The following is a 20,458-nucleotide window of genomic DNA, read 5'->3' as shown; positions in this document are numbered from 1 at the left end:
GAGATGGCACAATTATGTAAATTTGGGGGTGCCAGGGTTACCCCAGGTCTCTACCCACAGCTGAGTCTGCCTAGGGACTTTCCCTGCCCTGATTTCCCAACGTCAGTGTCATGCCCCCAGCCCCCAGCTCTCCTAGAGACAGCGCCTTTGCGGGGGGCGGGGGTGTTATAATTTCTCTCCCCGGAAACCTCTGACCACCAAGTTCCCCATTTCAGGAAAAAGCCCAGTGGGGGTGGGTTGGGGAGGAGGCCAGCGCTTCCCCTTCGCCTGTGTGAACTTGGGCAAGTCACTTCCTGTTAGAGTTCCTGTCTGGGCCTGAGTTTCCTCACTGGGGGAGAGGGGATTGCACCTCCCATAGGGGCTGGTTGGAAGGTCCTGAGGGTTGTAGCTTTCCTGGGCCCGTCGCTGAGCTCTTGGTGTGTGCTGGGTGCTGTACCATGAGCTTGGTTATTTTTTTTTTTCTTTTTCTTTGAGACGCAGTTTTGCCCTGTCGCCCAGGCGGGAGTGCAGTGTTGTGATCTCAACTCACTGCAACCTCCACTTCCTGGGTTCCAGCAATTCTCCTGCACATCAGCTTCCTGAGTAGCTGGGACTACAGATGCGCACCACCACGCCTGGCTAATCTTTGTGTGTTTTTGTAGAGACAGGGTTTCACCATGATGTCCAGACTGGTTTCGAACACCTGAGCTCAAGCGATCCATTCACCTCGGCTTCCCACAGTGCTGGGATTACAGGCCTGAGCCACACACCTGGCTGAAACAAGCACTTAAGCTGCCCAGACTCATGTACCCCTCCCCACCGCCCTGGAGGTGGAGACTGTCACTCTCCCAGTTCACAGGCTAGAAAGAAGAGTTCTTGAGTAGGAACGTCACATGCCTGAGTCACATGAAATAGGTGCGGGGATTTGAACCCAGATCTGGGGCTATCAGCACCAGTTTACCAACAACTGCCCTGAGGCTGAGTCAGACGCCGCCTTTTCCAGGAAGTCCTGCCCGACTCCCCAGGCTGGGGCAGGCATTCCTTCAGGCACCCCAGACCCTGGGCTCCTTGGCCCTATCCCTGGCTTGGTACCTTCTGGGGACAGCTCTGTCTCCCACACCGGACTGTGAGCCCCAGGAGGGTGGTGCTGGGGTTGTGGGTCACCGCTGTGTCTTCATCCCCAGCCCCACCCAATACGGGCCAGACGCAGAGCAGGAAGTGTCTACGGAAGGACCGCTGGTGCCCTGGGGAGCCAGGCGGTGGGTGGGCAGTGGGAAGTCCCTTTGGAGCGGGAGCTCTGAGGTCTGGGATGGGTCCCCAACCTGCTGCAGGTCTCACACTTCCCCTCCCAAGCTTCAGCTTCCTCCTGAGCGGCCAGTGGTGGCGGGGACGTGTCCAAGCCCCTTGGTAGAGATATGGAAACTGAGGCCAGGCAGGGGCTGGTCCCTAGTGCAGCTCCACTCTTGGCCCCCCCTCTGGCGCCTCGGTCTTTCCTCCTGCCCTCGCTCCGGTAACCCGCATCCCTACCTGGTGTTGGCCTCAGCCTCTTCCATCCCTCAGCCTGTCTCTCCCTGTTTATCTTTTCCTTCTCATTAGTATCGTGTTGTGTCTTTTAATTTATTTTTCATTTAAAAAAGTGTTTTGGCCGGGCACGGTGGCTCACGCCTGTCATCCTAGCACTTTGGGAGGCCGAGGCGGGCAGATTGCCTAAGCTCAGGAGTTTGAGACCAGCCTGGGCAACATGGTGAAACCTCGTCTCACTAAAACACAAAACATTAGCCGGGCGTGGTGGCATGCGCCTGTAGTCCCAGCTACTCGGGGGGCCGAGGCAGGACAACTGCTAGAACCTGGGAGGTGGAGGCTGCAGTGAGCCGAGATTACACCGCTGCATTCGAGCCTGGGCGACAGAGCGAGACTCCGTCTCTTTAAAAAATTTTTTTTTACGTAGGCGAGGTGTGGTGGCTCACGCCTGTAATCCCAGCACTTTGGGAGGCTAAGGTAGACGGATCACTTGAGCCCAGGAGTTTGAGACCAGCCTAGGCAACTTAGTGAGATCCCTGTCTCTACAAAAAAATTAGTCAAGCAACGGGCACAGTGGTTCATGCCTGTAATCTCAGCACTTTGGGAGGCTGAGGCAGGCGGATCAACTGAGGTCAGGAGTTCGAGACCAGCCTGGCCAACATGATGAGACCCCATATCTACTAGAAATACAAAAAATTAGCTGGGCATGGTAGTGTACGCCTATAATCCCATCTACCCAGGAGGCTGAGGCAGGAGAATGGCCTGGACCCAGAAGGCAGAGGTTGTAGTCAGCCGAGATCATGCCACTGCACTACAGCCTGGGTTACAAAGTGAGACTCCGTCTCAAAAAAATAAAATAAAAATTACTCGGGTGTGGTGGTGCACGCCTGTAGTCCCAGCTACTTGGGAGGCTGAAGAGGGAGAATTGCTTGAGCTCAGGAGGTCGAGGCCACAGTGAGCTGTTATCACATCACTGCACTCCATCCTGGGCAACAGCAAGACTCTGTCTCAAAAACAAAACTTCTTCTTCTTCTTCTTCTTCTTCTTCTTCTTATTATTATTATTATTATTATTATTATTAGAGATGGGGTCCTTCTATGTTGCCCAGGCTGCTCGGAAATGCTTGGGCACAAGCGATCCTCCCCACTCAGCCTCCAAAGTGCTGGGATTACACCTGTGAGCCACTGCACCCAGCCCATCTTTATATCTTTCTGTGTCTTTCTGCCTCTGCCTCCAGGTCCCCTGTCTGCCCATCTGTTCATCTGTCTGTCTGTGTGTCTTTCAGTCTCCCCGCTCTGTTCACTCCGCACTCCCTTTCCCACCTCTCTCTGCGTCTGTCTCTTCTGCTTCCAGTTCTCCCTCCGGATGTCTGTCTTACATCTCGTTTGTGTTTGCCTCTCTCTCCTGATTTGATTTTCTCTCCTAATCTGCCTCCACGCTTCTCTTTCTGTCCACCTGGCTCCTGCCTCTCTCCGCGTCTCCCTCTCTTCCTTCCACACTCTGTCTTTGTCCCTTGGAACCCCCCAGGGAGACCCAGATGAGAAGGTGACTGGCTTCTCTCCCTTTTCCTCCCACCTGCAGTGAGATGGTCATCTGTTCCAGCCGGGCCACTGTGATGGTTTATGATGACGGCAACAAGCGATGGGTCCCTGCTGGCGTGGGTCCCCAGGCCTTCAGCCGCGTCCAGATCTACCACAACCCCACAGCCAATTCCTTCCGCGTGGTGGGCCGGAAGATGCAGCCCGACCAACAGGTGCAGCTTCCCGCCGGCCCCCTCTCTGCAGGCTGAACCCCTGCCTGCTCCACTCCTCCGCCTGCTGTCCCTCACTCCTTTTTCCACTCCCGCCAGGTGGTCATCAACTGTGCCATCGTCCGGGGCGTCAAGTATAATCAAGCCACCCCCAATTTCCATCAGTGGCGCGATGCCCGCCAGGTCTGGGGCCTCAACTTCAGCAGCAAGGAGGATGCCGCCCAGTTTGCCGCGGGCATGGCCAGTGCCCTAGAGGCGTTGGAAGGTCAGAAACGGCACGGGGCAACGGGCAGGCAGAGGGGACCACTGAACGTGGCTGTGTGTCCTGGGGATGCCGCTTCACCACTCTGGGCCTTGGTTTACTCATCGGTAAAGTGGAGCAAATTTATTGCTGTCACGGAAAAATGATCATGAGGATTTTGTGCGTTCCAGCGTGCCTGTGCGCACCTATGTATAAAACGCATGATTGGCCAGGCGCGGTAGTTTGTGCCTGTAATCTCCGAGGCAGGCAGATTACCTGAGGTTAGGTGTTTAAGATCAGCCTGGCCAACATGATCAAATTGCATCTCTATTATAAATACAAAAATTAGCTGGGCATGGTGGTACGCACCTGTAATCCCAGCTACTTGGGAGGCTGAAGCATCCTTGAACCTGGGGGGGTGGAGGTTGCACTGAGCCAAGATTACGCCCCTGCACTTCAGCCTGGATGACAGAGCAAGACTCCATCTCAAAAAGAAAGCAAACGCAAAAAACCACGATTTCTCAGGGAGCAGTACTCCATGAACCTTACTTACATAGGCACGCTCCCAGGAAACCACCTCCCAGATCAAGATGTGGGTAGGTCCCTCCCCTAGAAGGCTTCTGTGCCCTCTTCCCAGGTACTTCTGTTGTAGAAACAGGATCTTGCTCTGCTGCCCAGGCTGCAGTGCAGTGGCACAATCATGGCTCACTGCAACCTCCCCCTCCTGGGCTCATCCCGCCTCAGCCTCCTGAGTAGCTGGGAATACAGCCCTGTCCTAGTATGCCCAGTTATTTTTTTAGTATTTTAGTAGAGATGGGGTTCCACCATATTTGCCAGGCTGGTTTCAAACTCTTGGCCTCAGTGATCCACCTGCCTCTGCCTCCCAAAGTGCTGGGATGACAGGTGTGAGCCGTTGCGCCCGGCCACCTGGATCATTAAAAACAATTTTTTTGTAGAGATGGTCTTCAGGCTGGTCCCAGGCTCCTGGGCCCAAGTGATCCTCCCACCTCAGCCCCCCAAAGTGCGGGGCTTATGGGCAGGAGCCACTGCACCCAGCCCAGTTGCTTTTCTTTCTGTCTTTTTTAAAAATAGGGAGTCTTGCTCTGTCTGCCAGGCTGGAGTGCAGTCGTATGATCTCGTTTCACTGCAACCTCCACCTTCTGGGTTTAAGCGGTTCTGCCTCAGCCTCCCAAATAGCTGGAACTATAGGTGCACACCAGCACGCCTCACTACTTTTTGTAGTTTTAGTAGAGGTGGGGTTTTACTGTGTTGGCCAGGCTGGTCTTGAACTCCTGACCTCAGGTGACCCACCCACCTCAGCCTCCCAAAGTGCTGAGATTACAGACATGAACCACTGCACACCCAGCCCAGTTGCTTTTTTTTTTTTTTTTTTTTTTGGAGACAGAGTTTTACTCTTGTTGTCCAGACCGGAGTGCAATGGCGAGAACTCAGCTCACCTCAACCTCCACCTTCTATGTTCAGGCGATTCTTCTCCCTCAGCCTCCCTAGTAGCCGGATTACAGGCACCCGCCACCATGCCCAGCTAATATTTTTGTATTTTTAGTAGATACAGGGTTTCTCTATGTTGGCCAGGCTGGTCCCAAACTCCTGTCCTTGGGTGATGCGCCCGCCTCAGCCTCCCGAAGTGCTGGGATTATAAGTGTAAGCCATTGCACCCGGCTTCCCAGGTGCTATTTCTTATACCTTAACGTGCACATGAATTACCTGGGGATCTGGTCGAAGTGCAGGCTCCGGTGCAGGTGGCCGGGCGGACTGAGACTCCTCATTCTCACAGCTGCCCTGCTGACCCCGAGGCTGCTGGTCTGAGGACGTGACGCTGAGCCCCGAGGTTTTAGGTGATTGTTGTCCATCTGGCCTGGAATCGCTGCTGTGGAAGTGGTGTTACCAAATGCAGGGGCAGTGCTGTTGCTTCTTGAGGCAACTTCTGTGCTACTTCGGAAGGGGCTTGCTTCTCTGGGGCACACAGAAAAATACAGTGGGCTTCAGTTTAGTCATCTGTAAAATGGGGCTAATTCACTAATTCGTAGCTAATTCAATTCAGGTGCCCGGGCCAGTGGCCTGGAGGCAGGTGAGGAAGCAGCAGTTTACCTTTCCAGGTTCTTAGTGGAGGCCCAAGTGCCTGGAACAGTGGTTAAGAGCTGGCCAGGTGCAGTGACCCACGCCTGTAATCCCAGCACTTTGGGAGGCTGAGGCGGGTGGATTGCTTGAGCTCAGGCATTTGAGACCAGCATGGGCAACATGGCGAAATCCCATCTCTACAAAAACAAAGATCAGCTGGGTGTGGTGGCATGCGCCTGTAGTCCCAGCTACTCAGGAGGCTGACGTGGGAGGATCACCTGAGCCTGGGGAGACCGAGGCTGCGGTGAGCCCTGATTTGACCCCGGCACTCCAGCCTGGGTGACACAGAGTGAGACTGTCTCGAAATACGCAGCGGTTAAGAGCCTGGCTGAATTCAGGCCTTGTTCCTGCAGATTTCACCCTGCAGAACTTTAGGGTGAGTGACTGTCCCCTGGCCTTAGCTTCTCCTGTCACGGGGACACCACAACAGCACCTGCCCTAGGGCCCCTCAGGCCAGGGAAGCTGGTGCTGCCTTACCTCCCAAGATGCCTGGAGCCTCAGGGTCCCAGGAAGGAGGAAGTGAGCGCCTCTGGGCAGGATTCCTGGGCCGAGGGCTGAGCAGAGTTCCAGCACTGACCCGCGGCCCTTTCTCTCTCTCACCTTCCAGGAGGTGGGCCCCCTCCACCCCCAGCACCTCCTGCCTGGTCGGTCCCCAACGGCCCCTCCCCGGAGGAGGTGGAGCAGCAGAAAAGGTGGGGCTGGGCCCTGGGTGGGGAACCTTAGGCACGGCCAGAGCTCCGTATGGTTTGGAACCCTTGACTCCTAGAGTTCAGAACCCATCCAGCGGGCAGTTTCCTGAATGTTCAAGAAACTTGTGACACTCAGAGTTGCAGAACCTCCTGGTCCCTGCAGATTTCTGGAAAGCAGAATATGGTGGTTGAAGGAATCTTGTGGCCAGGCATGGTGGCTCACGCCTGTAGTCCCAGCACTTCAGGAGGCCGAGGCGGGCAGATTACCGGAGGTCAGGAGTTCAGGTTTCAACATGGTGAAACACCGTCTCTACCGAAAATACAAAAATTAACTGGGCATGGTGGCGTGAGCCTATAATCCCAGCTACTCAGGAGGCTGAGTTGGGAGAATCGATTGAATCCAGGAGGTGGAGGTTGCAGTGAGCCAAGATTAAGCCACTGCGCTCCAGCCTGGGTGACAGTGAGACTCTGTCTTAGAAACAAAAGAAGAATCTTGGGCATTTTGTAATTCGGGTGTTTCCGAGAGTTTGCTGACTGGGTCCCGCATCCTGACCTCTCCCTGTCACTGCCCTGCCCTGCATTCTCCCCACTCCCGCCCAGCCCCCTTCTTGGTTCCGTAGGAGAGGGAGGCTTGGGTGAGGATTAGGAGCTAGCCTCCCTGGAGACCTCTAAGAGACAGGACAGAGGTTGCTGGACCCTTCGCTGGCCATCTGTAGGGCCCTGATTGACGGCAGCTTCCCTGCCTCCCCAACAGGCAGCAGCCCGGCCCGTCGGAGCATCTAGAGCGCCGTGTCTCCAATGCAGGTGATGTTCGGATGGCCTCGGGAGTTGGGAGGGGGCCTCCCTGGAGGAAGGGGCCAGCCAGCTGGACAGTAAAGGAGGAGGCTTCTCTCAGCTGCCCCCTTTTCTGTTTGTTTCAGGAGGCCCACCTGCTCCCCCCGCTGGGGGTCCACCCCCACCACCAGGACCTCCCCCACCCCCAGGTCCTCCCCCACCCCCAGGTTTGCCCCCCTCGGGGGTCCCAGCTGCAGCACACGGAGCCGGGGGAGGACCACCCCCTGCACCCCCTCTCCCGGCAGCACAGGGCCCCAGTGGTGGGGGGACCGGGGCCCCAGGCCTGGCCGCAGCTATTGCTGGAGCCAAACTCAGGAAAGTCAGCAAGGTGAGGGGTCGGGAGAGGTGGCCAGGGGGGGTGACGGGGCTTTGATGGGGGATGAGGCCAGGGCTGCCGGCGGTGTCACAGGAGGGCGGGAAGGCCCAAAGGCCTGCCCCTAAAGCTCCTGCTCCTTTTACATTTCTCTAGCAGGAGGAATCCTCAGCGGGGCCCGTGGCCCCCAAAGCTGAGAGCGGTCGGAGTGGCGGAGGTGGGGGGCTCATGGAAGAGATGAACGCCATGCTGGCCCGGAGGTGAGCCTGAGCCTGGACCCCTGAGTCACCTGGAGAGTCCAGTGCAGTACAGCCCAGTCAGGGGAGGGCTCGGAATCCTGTTTAGTTTTGTTTCTTTTAGTGAACGTTCCCCCTTTGATAACCAGTTCTGGGAAATAATGGTAGGGTGTGTCATCTCCTGAAATGGCTGAGGCTTGCAACTACTAGGTACCCTGTAGAATGTTGTAAAACCCAGAATTCTAGAACTGTAGGAGATACTGCCTCTGAATTCTGGAAACTCGGGTTCCTACAATCTCAATGTTCTAACACAGCACTGCTCCACTCTCAGAATCTTACTATTCCCTAATATAAGAATCGTAGAACCTCCACCCTGATTCTAGAACTGCAATCTCTTGAATTTTTCTTTTTCTAAGATGGAGTCTCACTCTGTCGCCCAGGCTGGAGTGCAGTGGTATGATCTTGGCCCACTGCAACCTTTGCCTCCTGGGTTCAAGTGATTCTCTTGCCTCATCCTCCTGAGTATTAAAGGCGCATGCCACCACACCTGGCTAATTTTTGTATTTTTAGTAGAGATGGGTTTCACCATGTTGGCCAGACTGGTCTCAAACTCCCGACTTCAAGTGATCCACCCACCTCGGCCTCCCAGAGTGTTGGGATTACAGGCGTGAGCCACCACACCTAGCCAATCTCTTGACTTTCTAAATGTAGAGTTTCCTTAGGGTTTCTGAGTTTCAGAATTCTATGCTGTAGGATCCACATTTCTGGAACTTTCCTATGAAGGGGACTGGTTGAGTGACGGAAGCATGTGTTTTTGCTTTTTTCTACTGCAGAAGGAAAGCCACACAGGTTGGGGAGAAAACCCCCAAGGATGAATCTGCCAATGTAAGTCAGGGGTTTTTCTTGCCCTACACCCCTTAGGCAGTACCAAGAGGGTAGGGATACAGGACTGTGTGGGGTTTGAACCTGGAAGAGGAAATGGGCAGAGGTGTGGCAGGAGCTGACTCATGGCAGTTTTATTTCCCACCAGCAGGAGGAGCCAGAGGCCAGAGTCCCGGCCCAGAGTGGTGAGTGAAAGCCCAGTTCCGCCATAGAAACTACAAATCCCAGAATACCCTCTTCTCACATGTTAAGCACCCTCACGGGAGAGTCTGGACGGATGGTGCTGGGGATTGTAGTCTCCTGAGATGGGTCTTTGAACAGGGGCTATTGAGGTTGGGGGAGAAAGACTGATTGAGGGGCAGTCTTTTGTCCCTGATTTTTCTGATTTGTTGCCTCTCCCCAGAATCTGTGCGGAGACCCTGGGAGAAGAACAGCACAACCTTGCCAAGGTAGGCCCATCAGTACTGTAGTCCTTGGGGAGGTCATGTTGGGGAGTTCGACGCCAGCCTGGGCAACATGGCGAAACCCCCATCTCTACAAAAATTAGCCAGGCATGGTGGCACTTGCCTTTGGTCCCATCTACTTGAGAGGCTGAGGTGGGAGAATCACCTGAGTCCAGGAAGTTGAGGCCGCAGTGAGCCGTTATTGTGCCTGCACTCCAGCCTGGGAGACAGAATGCCACTCTGTCTCAGAACAAAACAAAACAAACGGGGGCCCCCAAAATACTTGAACCTGTTCAAAATACTTGAACTTGACTTATAAGGAACCTGCCCAATTTATAAGGCGGAAGTCAATGTGATTCCTGGAATAGGAGGTGGGGAAACAGGTCCTCTCTTTAATCTCATTGCTGTCCCAAATGACACCAACTCCCCCAGGATGAAGTCGTCATCTTCGGTGACCACTTCTGAGACCCACCCCTGCACGCCCAGCTCCGGCGATGACTCGGACCTAGAGAGAGTGAAACAGGTAGCCTGGGGTGGAGGTTGGGGGCCACAGCAAGAGAGGTCTAGGTCTGGCCCCTGCCACTGGCATGCTGTATGATCCTAGATAACATCTCAGAAACCTCAGGTTTCCAATCTGACAAATGGACAGACTGGATTGGATCAGGGATGACCCTGACCTCACGCCCTCAGGCACCTCCGGTGCCTGTAACAGACATTATTCTATCATCACACTCATTCCAGATGAGTGCCTTGAATCCTTTCCACACATTGACCCAGCTGTCCCTCACCAATTAGAGTTGGCAGGGGGCTGGAATGCACTTGCCAACCTTGGTACTGGATGTTCTCCAGTACTTTTCCGGCTCCAAGGTTCCAGAATTCTCCCCGAGAATCCTCCAGTCACTCTGCGACCTTGGCAGCCATGTCATGGTGTTGGGGTAGGCATGGGTCTCAAACCTACTCCCTCTGGCTTTTCCATCAACCAGAAAGAGGGGACTCTGGCAAGGTGCAGTGGCTCATGTCTGTAATTCCAGCACATTGCGAGGCTGAGGTGGGAGCACTGCTTGAGTTCAGGAGTTCAAGACTAGCCTGGGGAAACATAGGAAGACCCCATCTCTAAAAAATGATTTTTAAAAATTACCTAAGAAGGCCAACCACGGTGGCTCACGCCTGTAATCCCAGCACTTTGGGAGGCCGAGGTGGGTGGATCACCTGAGGTCAGGGGTTTGAGACCAGCCTGGCCAACATGGTAAAACCCTGCCTCTATTAAAAATACAAAAATTAGCTGGGCCTGGTCATGTGCGCCTGTAATCCCAGCTCTTTGGGAGGCTGAGGCAGGAGAATCTCTTGAACCCAGGAGGCTGAGGTTGCAGTGAGCCAAGATCGCACCACTGCACTCCAGCCTGGGTAACAGAGTAAGACTCTGTCTCAAAAAAAAAAAAAAGAAATTACCTGAGCGTGGTGGTGCCTGTCTGTGGTCCCAGCTACTTGGAAGGATAAGGCAGGAGGATTACCTGAGCCTGGGAGGTTGAGACTTTAATGTGCTGTGAACATGCCATTGCACTCTAGCGCAGGGCAACAGAGCAAGACCCCGTCTCAAAAAATAAAAGAGATTGGTTCCTGCAAGTCCCAGTACCCCCTCCTGATTACTTGTACCCCATTAATTTTAGGAGCTTCTGGAAGAGGTGAAGAAGGAGCTGCAGAAAGTGAAAGAGGAAATCATTGAAGGTGAGGTGGTTTGGTTTGGTTTTGTTCTTCAACATTTACTTACTTCGGAGGCATCACGTCCCTAGACAAGAGCCCTGCTTTGGAAGAGAAGAGGCAGAGACTCTGCCCCTGACCTCTGCTCTGTTTCCTTCCAGCCTTTGTCCAGGAGCTGAGGAAGCGGAGTTCTCCCTGACCACAGGGACTCAGAAGACCTGATTCTCCTTTCCGCACACCCCGCCTGTCACCCTGCTTTCCCTGCCTCTACTTGACTTGGAATTGGCTGAAGACTACACAGGAATGCATTGTTCCCACTCCCCATCCCACTTGGAAACCTCCAAGGGGGCGTGGCTTCTCTGGCGCCCTGCCCACACCCACACTGGCTGCTGATTGGCTGGGGAGGCCCCCGCCCTTTTCTCCCTTTGGTCCTTCCCCTCTGCCATCCCCTTGGGGCCGGTCCCTCCGCTGGGGATGCACCAATGAACCCCACAGGAAGGGGGAAGGAAGGAGGGAATTTCACATTCCCTTGTTCTAGATTCACTTTAACGCTTAATGCCTTCAAAGTTCTGGTTTTTTTTTTTTAAGAAAAAAAATATATATATATATATATTTGGGTTTTGGGGGAAAAAGAAATTTTTTTTTCCTCTTTGGTTTTGATAAAATGGGGTGTGGGAGTTTTTAAATGCTATAGCCCCGGCCTTGCCCCATTTGGGGCAGCTATTTAAGGGGAGGGGATGTCTCACCAGGCTGGGGGTGCCTCCCCTCCACCCCAGGGACTCCTCTTCCCTCTGGCTCCTCCCCCTTTTCTATGAGGAATTAAGATGCTGTAACTTTTTTGAACCTCAGTTTTTGATTTTTTTTATTTGGGTAGGTTTTGGGGTCCAGGCCATTTTTTTTACCCCTTGGAGAAAATAAGATGAGGGACAAAGGAAAAGGGGAGGAAACTTCTCCCCTCCCACCTTCACCTTTAGCTTCTTGAAAATGGGCCCCTGCGGAATAAATCTGCCAGTTTTTATAAATGCTAAGATCTCGAGTGATTTGAAGGGCTGTTCCGATGGGGATAGAGGCGTGCTCGGCACCTGGTGCCCCTCCAGGAAGATTTGGTCCTCTGCTGAGAACCCCTTCCTCTGCCAAGGAACCCACCTTCCCTCATCTGCCCTCCTGCCTTGCACATTGCGCCTGCTCCCGCATCCTCAGGCCCGCAGCCAGGATGATCTCTGCCCCCTCCAACCTTCCTCCCGATGCCCCTTATGAGGCCACTTCCTGCCCATCCCACCCTGCCGTTCGCCATGGGGGCAGGACAGAAGCAGCCTCACTTTGTGTGGCCTTGGGGAAGTCCATTTGCTTACCCCAGGCCTCAGTTTCCCAATTTGGGAAAGGGCTTATGGGACAATTTTCTGCCCCCACTTTACCACTCTTGCAGCTGCTTTCCTTCCTACCTTATTTGAGACCGTCTCTCTCATGCAGGCTGGAGTGCAATGGCGCGATCTCGGCTTACTGCAACCTCCGCCTCCCTGGTTCAAGCGATTCTCCTGCCTCAGCCTCCCGAGTAGCTGGGACTATAGGCACCTGCCACTATGCCCGGCTAATTTTTGTATTTTTGGTAGAGATGGGGTTTCACCATATTGGCTACGCTGGTCTCTAACTCCTGACCTTGTGATCTGCCTGCCTTGGCCTTCCAAAGTGCTGTGATTACAGGTTTAAGTCACTGCGCCAGGCTTTTTTTTTTTTTTTTTTTGAGTTGGGGTCTGTCACCCAGGCTAGAGTGGAGGGGCAGGATCACAGCTCACTACAGCCTTGAACTCCTGAGCTCAAGGCATCCTCCTCCCTCAGCCTCCCAAGTAGGTAGAACTACAGGCGCTTGCCACAACGCCCAGCTAACATTTTTCTTTTTCATAGAGATGCGGTCTTGCTATGTTGCCCAGGCTGGTCTCCAGCTCCTGCCTCGAGCAGTCCTCCTGCTTTGGCCTCCCAATATGCTGGGATTACAGGTGTGAGCCACTGTGTCCAGCCTTCTTTCCTAACTTCGGTGACATTTTGCAGATGCACATCATGGCTCTCTGACACATTCTTAAGATCTTTACCCCAGAGTTCCTTTAATTATAAAACACTGACAGTATTTAAAAAGTAGCATTTAGAGTCACAGAGCTCATCCACGCCCCCTTCAGTTTTCGGGCGGGTAGGTCATATGCCCTGGTGGAATACCCCGTTTGGATGGAGGGACCTCAGGGCTGAGGGACAGGGAGTCCCCTGGAGGAGGCCTTCCCGTGAAGGAGGGCGGAGGGGGACCGGGGCCAGTCCAAAGGCAGGAAGGAAGGGCGAACCCTGAGAACTCTGAGGGGCCGATTGGACGGAAGACGGGCGACCTGACGATGACTTAGGTAGTAACGGGGCAGGCCAGTCCCTAGCAGAGGCGACTGAAGAGGACAGCGAGAGAGGTAAAAGGACAGTAGCGGGTCCGGAACTGGGGAATGGTGACCAAGTGACTGAGACTGAAAGGCAGAATGAATTAGCCCTGCTCAGGACCGGTGTTTCCTCCCAAGATTCGGTGGTCCTGCTGAAACAGATCACAGAATGCCAGGCTGGGAGGCATTGCCCTGGAAGACCCAGCACAGCCATGCCAGTGGGTTGTGCCGAAGGCAGGAAGGAAGAGGGGTGTGCTGTTGGAACGATCCACTGAGGGAGGGGAGGGTGCCAGTCGCAGGTACTAACGGTGGATTAAGGTCAGGAGCCAACACAGTCCAGGATTCACCCCCACCTCCTTTCCCCCTAAGACTGAGATAGATGGAAGGGGGCGGGGCGGGAAGTCCTTAGGAACTTTGTGCATCTTTTCAATGGTCTCTACCAATCAGGAGGTAGGGGGTGTTCGGTGCAAAGAATGAGCGTCCTAGTGGGAGGGTCCACTCAGGTGAGTGAAGGTGCGGGTGACAGAATGACAGGTCGGCTAAATCCAGGTGCAGAATCCAATTTCGTTTTGCCAAAAGAGGGGGACGTCCTGCTGCCCTACCTAGCGGCAGGGAGGTGGGGTCTGCTAAAAGCCGCTGTCTTTCCGAAGTGCTCAACCAATGCGCTGGCTGGGGCGGGGTGAGGACGGGGTCCTTGTTGGAACGTTCCACCTGCAGGAGGGGGAAGTCCAGTAGAAGGTACCACTGGGGCAGGCTAGTAGGGAGGTTGGATCAGCTCCAGTCCAGGATCTCTCCAGCGCCCTCAAAGGACTGGGTGGTGTCAGCTGCGCCGGTCCGAGTTGTGACAGTGCGGAGAAGAGGCCAAGTCGGAGACTGCAGTCCAGGCAGCAGTCACCGCCAAGACCATGGCCCCGAGGCCTCCTATTCCTCCGACTCTGGCTCAGCCGGGGATGCAGGTGGCAGGTCCTGGAGGCAGAGCACGGCTCGCACCTCTTGTAGCTGAGCGCGCAGCTCCTCCAGGGCGAGCTGCGTCGGAACCGCCGCGTGCACCTGCGCCTGCAGCTCCTCGAGCGCCAGCCCCAAGTGGCCCACCTCGCCCTGCAGCTCCTCCCTGGCAACGCGTCGCTCCTTTTCCTTGCGGCGATGCTGCAACTGGTGGCGCCAGTACTCCAGCATCAGGCAGCTGCAGGCGGTCATGAAGATGATGCCTTCGCCCAGCAGCTCCGCGCCCAGCTCGGCTGCTGCCCCCTCGTTCAGCGGCTTGACCGCAGCGGCATTGAAGCCCATGATGCGCATTTTGGTCCGCATCTCCACCCAGTGGTACACTGCAGGGAAAGAGAGGAGTCAGGGATCTTTTGCAGGGCAGCCCCCTGCAAGCCCCGCCCCTCTGTGCCTCGATGTCCCCGTTATAGCAATGGGGATGTGGTCACCACAATCGCCCGGGTGCTGGAGGGGGCGCCGTAAGGAAGACAAGCGCGGGCCTCACACCCGGAATCCTGTAGGGAAAACTTCCTTAACTAACGACTTACTACTCATGTGAAGCTGGAATGTCAGCTTTTGCATTGTTGTAAACAGCAGCACAGAAGATGCTGATGCTTTTTTTTTCCTTTCAAACAGGGTGTTGCTCTGTCGTCCAGGCTGTAGTGCAGTGGTTCGAGCTCAGCTCACTATAGCCTTTGCCTCCCAGATTCAAGCCATTCTGGTACCTTAGCCTCCAAGTAGCTTGGATCAATGGTGTGTGTCACCATGTCAGCTCCTTTTTTTTTTTTTTTTTCCCCCCTGCATTTTTAGTAGAGACCAGTTTTCACTGTGTTGGTCAGGCTGGTCTTGAACTCCTGGCCTCAAGTGATCCACCCACCTCAGCCTCCCAAAGTTCTGGGATTTAAGGCATTAGCCACCGCACCTGGCCAATTTTTTACTGTTTATTGGTAACCTTTGTAATTGTTTTGTGCAATACTTTGTGCTGCCTGAAAGTGAAAGTATAGACCATGTATAATATTAAGGTTATGGAAATATTCATCTTGTGGATCCATAATGAAGATGTACTTTTATTTCACTAAACCCGTGGCGTGTGAAGCATTATCATTAAATGCTGGCTGGACACACTGCTTCATATTGTGACACATTTTTGTTTTATTTCAGCTTTGATCTGAGTGTATGAAGGTTTTAGTTTTTCCTAGAATGATGATTCTCAAACTATGTGACCCACAAAAATTCACCATGGGACCAAGATCATCCATAAGTTTGCTCCTATTCTGTTTATTAAATAGTCATGGACACACTGGCTGTTCCCTGGGCTGCTGCAGTATGTCTTCACACCTTCCTTCATATGGCTCATCCTCTTTTGAGAAACGTGATTCCTCTTTGTTGAATTTCATTCTAGTTTTCCTGAAGTATATCCGTAAGTACCTTTTGCAGAAAGGGTGCTTGGTAGCTCAGTGTTTTGAATATCTGAAATGTCTTTTTCCACCTTCACATTAGATTAGATAATAAATTCTAGCCCCAGAATGACTAGTTCGAAATCCTATTCCCCAGCAGTTTGGTGACCTGGTTCCATGACGTGTAAAGGCAGAGGGGCTTGTTGTCATCCCTGTGGCACTGACATTGCACCAAGATGGGTGTTTCTCTCATTCCCCTTATTTCAAGCTCTTCTATCTTCTATCCAAATCACATTTCTCTCTTTAGCCCTTCAAGTTTTTCTTGTCTGCTCAGTAAATGATTAACCTCACCCAAACAGAGGTCTCACCTTTGCCTTTTACTCCTCAGAGCTAATCTTTGAGTTCTTGGAATGTTCAGCCTGAGTAGACTGTCTTTGTTTACCTGGGGCCTTGGGCCACATCAAATGGTTTGTGCTAACAGTAGTGATTTATGGTGGTGACTTTGGGCCATGTAGTATCAGCTTAACCTCTGGAGGGGCTAGAATTTAAGGGGAACCACACAAGCGGTCAGCCTTGTCTACATGCAGATCCCTATTAAAAACCCGACGCCGGGCGCGGTGGCTCACGCCTGTAATCCCAGCACTTTGGGAGGCCGAGGCAGGTCGATCACGAGGTCAAGAGATCGAGACCATCCTGGTCAACATGGTGAAACCCCGTCTCTACTAAAACAATCCAAAAAAATTAGCTGGGCATGGTGGTGCGTGCCTGTAATCCCAGCTACTCAGGAGGCTGAGGCAGGAGAATTGCCTGAACCCAGGAGGCGGAGGTTGCGGGGAGCCGAGATGGCGCCATTGCACTCCAGCCTGGGTAGCAAGAGCGAAACTCCGTCTCAAAACAAAAACAAAAACGTGTATTGAAACGCAAAGAGCCAAGAATACCAATAGTGAAGAAAAAAACTGAAGACCTGGCCGGACGCGGTGGCTCACGCCTATAATCCCAGCACTTTGGGAGGCCGAGGCGAGTGGATCACGAGGTCAAGAGATCAAGACCATCCTGGTCAACATGGTGAAACCCTGTCTCTACTAAACATACAAAAAATTAGCCAAGCACGGTGGCGCACGCCTGTAGTCCCAGCTACTCGGGAGGCTGAGGCAGGAGAATTGCTTGAACCCAGGAGGTGGAGGTTGCAGTGAGCCAAGATTGTGCCATTGCACTCCAGCCTGGGTAACAAGAGCGAAACTCCGTCTCAAAAAAAAAAAAAAAAAAAAAAAACCTGAAGACCTTACACTACCAAATGCAAAGCAGCTATCATAAAGCTATAATAATTAAAACAGTGTGGCATTTGTACATTAATAGACAGGCCAATGGTAAAGAGTAGGAAATATTCACACATGCAGTCACATGACTTGTGACAAACATGACACTGTGGTGTAGCGGGAAAAGAATGACCTTTTCAAGACATGCTGTTAGAGCACCTGAATATGCACAGGGAAACAAACCTTAACATCTACCTCACATAATACATAAAAATTCATTCCACAGGGATTGTAGGTCAAAATATGAGAGACACAAAAATAACATTTTTAGAAAAAAAAAAAAAACATAGGAGGCTGGGTGTTTACTGGCTCATGCCTATAAACTCTGTGCTTTGGGTGGCCAAAGTGGGAGGATTGCTTCAGGCTAGGGGTTCAAGACCATACTGAACCATACTGGGCTACATGGTGAAACCCCATCTCTACAAAAAATAAAAAAAATTAGCCAGGTATGGTAGTGTACCTGCCACCATGTCAGGCTAATTTTTTTTTTTTTTTTTGAGAGAGAGTTTCACTCTTGTTTCCCGTTTGGAATACAATGGCAGGATCTCAGCTCACTGCAACCTCTGCCTCCCAGATTCAAATGATTCTCCTGCCTTCGCCTCCAAAATTGCTGGGATTACAGGTGCCTGCCACAACACCCGATTAATGTTTTATATTTTTAGTAGAAACAGGGTTTCACCATGTTGGCCAGGCTGGTCATGAACTCGTGACCTCAGGTGATCCACCTGCCTCGGCCTCCCAAAGTGCTGGGATTACAGGGTGAGCCACCTCGCCCAGCCTTTCTTTTGTATTTTTAGTAGAGATGGGGATTCACCATGTTGACCAGGCTGGTCTCAAACTTTTTTTGTTTTTTTGAAACGGAGTCTCGGCCGGGCACGGTGGCTCAAGCCTGTAATCCCAGCACTTTGGGAGGCCGAGGCAGGTGGATCACAAGGTTGAGAGATCGAGACCATCCTGGTCAACATGGTGAAACCCCGTCTCTACTAAAGATACAAAAAAATTAGCTGGGCATGGTGGCGCACGCCTGTAATCCCAGCTACTCAGGAGGCTGAGACAGGAGAATTGCCTGAACCCAGGAGGCGGAGGTTGCGGTGAGCCGAGATCGCGCCATTGCACTCCAGCCTGGGTAACAAGAGCGAAACTCCATCTCAAAAAGAAAAAAAAAAAAAAAAGAAACGGAGTCTCAATCTGTCATCCCGGCTGGAGGGCAGTGGCACAATCTCGGCTCACTGCAACCTCCGCCTCCCAGCCACTCAGGAGGCTGAGCCAGAGGATCACATAAACCCGGGAGTTGAAGGCTGTAATGGGCTGTGGTGGCGCCACCACATTCCAGCCTGGGCAATAAAAAAGCAAGACCCTATCTCAAACAAACAAACAAACTTTCATTCTTCAAAGACACCAGCAAGAGAGGGAAAAGGCAAGTCATCGACTGGAAGAAGCCATTTGCAATAGATCAATCTGACAAATAACTCAAATTCAGGACATACAGGACCTCCTGCTAATCAAAAGGGGAAAGGCAGGCAACCCAGCAGGGAAGGACTTAACTCACAAAAGAGGGCGGTATCTTTTCCTTTTCCTTTTTTTTTTTTTTTTGAGACAGGATATCACTCTCTCTCCCAGGCTGGAGTGCAGTGGTGCAATCACAGCTCACTACAGCCTCTACTTTCTGGGCTCAAGTGACTATCTCACCTCAGCCTCTCAAGTAGCTAGGACCACAGGTGTGTGCCACCATGCTCAGCCAATTTTTATATTTTTTGTAGAGATGGGGCCTCACTGTGTTGCCCAGGCTGGTCTCAAACTCCTAGGCTCAAATGATCTGCCTGCGTCAGCCTCCCAAAGTGCTGGGATTACAGGTGTGAGCCTACGTATGTTGTATTTCAGTGAAAAGGTTTCATGAACCCAAATGAGCCCAAGATACCTAGCAACCTTCCAGATGTCCTTTTGTTACTGTCATTGTTGAGACAGAGTCTCGCTGTGTCACCCAGGCTGGAGTGCAATGGCGCGATCTCGGCTCACTGCAACCTGTGCCTCCCAGGGTCAAGTCATTCTCCTGCCTCAGCCTCCCCAGCAGCTGGGATTACAAGCACCTGCCACCTTGCAAGGCAATTTTTTTGTTTTGTTTTGTTTTGCATTTTTAGTAAAGACAGGGGCTTCGCCATATTGGCCAGGCTGGTCTCAAACTTCTGACTTCAGATGATCCGCCTGCCTCGGCCTCCCTAAGTGCTGGGATTACAGCCACGTATGTATGCATGGCCCCAGATCTCTGAGTTTCGCTTGCACAACAGGTGAGAGTAAAGAGATAAATGCCACCTCCCAGCACAAGGCATTTCTACCACGCTTTCTCTTTCCCTTGCCTTGGGTAGCCAGATTTGGCCCTGGCCTCCTTCCAAGGAGCCTGAGACTTCAAACTTCAAGCCTCCAGGCTTGTTCTCACCACACCTTTCTGCTCGAAGCCTATTTAACTCCTTGCTGCTGGGAAATCACACTTGGCAATCGACTGCCTGGGACTGAAAACTCTGGTGCTAAGAGGAACGATGGCCTAATGAAGTCCCCAGGCTCTGACAGGTGGAGCGAGTTATGATGAGGCCTTAAAACTTTCCACTAAGCCCTCTGAGTGGCCACTGAGGGTCAGTTATTACTAGAGGGCAAAATGGGTTCAGAATCCATGACTGAGAATGTCTAGTCCTCACTGGAAATGGGAAGCAGAGGGATGGGGCGTGCCTGCAGCCTGTGCTGAGGACCCAGAGAAAATAATGGCACATTCTTACATTAAAAAAAAGAGTTCGGGGCCCTCCCAGGAGCCAGCTGGGCCGTAGAGACCCCCCACCCCCACCCAGGCGGCGCTGAAGGAACTGAGAGGCAGACACTCAGAACAGCAAAGTGGGACTATCCGGAGGACCAGCAGCCTTCCACGCTGAGAGCCTCAGGAGCTGACAGCATTCCAGGCTGAAGGGCCCAGACAGCCTCTGAGCCCCACATTGATTCTCTCTGAACACGTGATCATTATTAACAAACAAATGACACAAAACACGCCAAGCAAGCAGCTGGTACCCGCTTACCACTGATCACAGACAACCTATAAAGTATTCTCCACGAGGGAGCCGTGGGGGCAGGGTCAGCTATCCAAGGAATGGTTTTTTTTTTTTTTTTTTTTTTTTTTGAGACGGCGTTCCGCTCTTGTTACCGAGACTGGAGTGCAATGGCGCGATCTTGGCTCACCGCAACCTCCGCCTCCTGGGTTCAGGCAATTCTCCTGCCTCAGCCTCCTTAGAAGCTGGGATTACAGGCACGCGCCACCATGCCCAGCTAATTTTTTATATACATATATTTTTTAGTAGAGACGGGGTTTCACGGTGTTGACCAGGATGGTCTCGATCTCTTGACCTCATGATCCACCCGCCTTGGCCTCCCAAAGTGCTAGGATTACAGGCTTGAGCCACCGCACCCGGCCCCAAGGAATGGTTTTAACCGGTGTATGATGTTCATACATTCTCCTGCCACTTCAGAATGCTCAGAGCAGTTTTCTACTGGGAGTGGGGGACGGCTAGGTTTTCCTTGCGATCGTTCTTCCTAGCAAACAATATATTCTACCATACAATCAGCATTTCTCAACATTCACACACTTAACGTT

The 20,458-nt window shown here is 52.7% G+C and overlaps 2 protein-coding genes across 5 annotated transcripts in view; one reads left to right on the top strand and one right to left on the bottom strand.

The window, feature by feature from the left end:
* The window catches only part of VASP (vasodilator stimulated phosphoprotein), a 21,011-nt gene extending 9,264 nt beyond the window's left edge, over nt 1–11,747 (top strand). Inside the window, exons 2-13 of one of the 3 annotated variants that reach the window (XM_039466496.2) lie at nt 3,082–3,253; nt 3,350–3,515; nt 6,238–6,322; nt 7,074–7,123; nt 7,240–7,481; nt 7,626–7,726; nt 8,536–8,587; nt 8,733–8,769; nt 8,988–9,033; nt 9,460–9,550; nt 10,695–10,752; nt 10,887–11,747. In XM_039466496.2, the coding sequence (XP_039322430.1) occupies nt 3,082–3,253; nt 3,350–3,515; nt 6,238–6,322; nt 7,074–7,123; nt 7,240–7,481; nt 7,626–7,726; nt 8,536–8,587; nt 8,733–8,769; nt 8,988–9,033; nt 9,460–9,550; nt 10,695–10,752; nt 10,887–10,924 (1,138 nt within the window). In that variant the 3' untranslated portion in view covers nt 10,925–11,747. Of the gene's footprint in view, nt 1–3,081; nt 3,254–3,349; nt 3,516–6,237; nt 6,323–7,073; nt 7,124–7,239; nt 7,482–7,622; nt 7,727–8,535; nt 8,588–8,732; nt 8,770–8,987; nt 9,034–9,459; nt 9,551–10,694; nt 10,753–10,886 lie in introns of all 3 variants that reach the window. The other 2 variants (XM_010350957.3, XM_010350956.3) reach the window with 2 other exon arrangements.
* The window catches only part of LOC104653261 (outer mitochondrial membrane lipid metabolism regulator OPA3), a 23,905-nt gene continuing 15,187 nt past the window's right edge, over nt 11,741–20,458 (bottom strand). For both annotated transcript variants that reach the window (XM_074386175.1, XM_010350959.3), the window contains exon 2: nt 11,741–14,458. In XM_074386175.1, coding sequence (XP_074242276.1) covers nt 14,055–14,441 — 387 coding nt within the window. In that variant the 5' untranslated portion in view covers nt 14,442–14,458 and the 3' untranslated portion in view covers nt 11,741–14,054. The remainder of the gene's footprint in view (nt 14,459–20,458) is intronic.

This window comes from Saimiri boliviensis, chromosome 14, assembly GCF_048565385.1.
Source record: "Saimiri boliviensis isolate mSaiBol1 chromosome 14, mSaiBol1.pri, whole genome shotgun sequence".
Lineage (NCBI taxonomy): Eukaryota > Metazoa > Chordata > Mammalia > Primates > Cebidae > Saimiri > Saimiri boliviensis.
The sequence above is the reverse complement of the archived record's forward strand: the minus strand, read 5'-3'. Positions and strand labels throughout refer to the sequence as shown.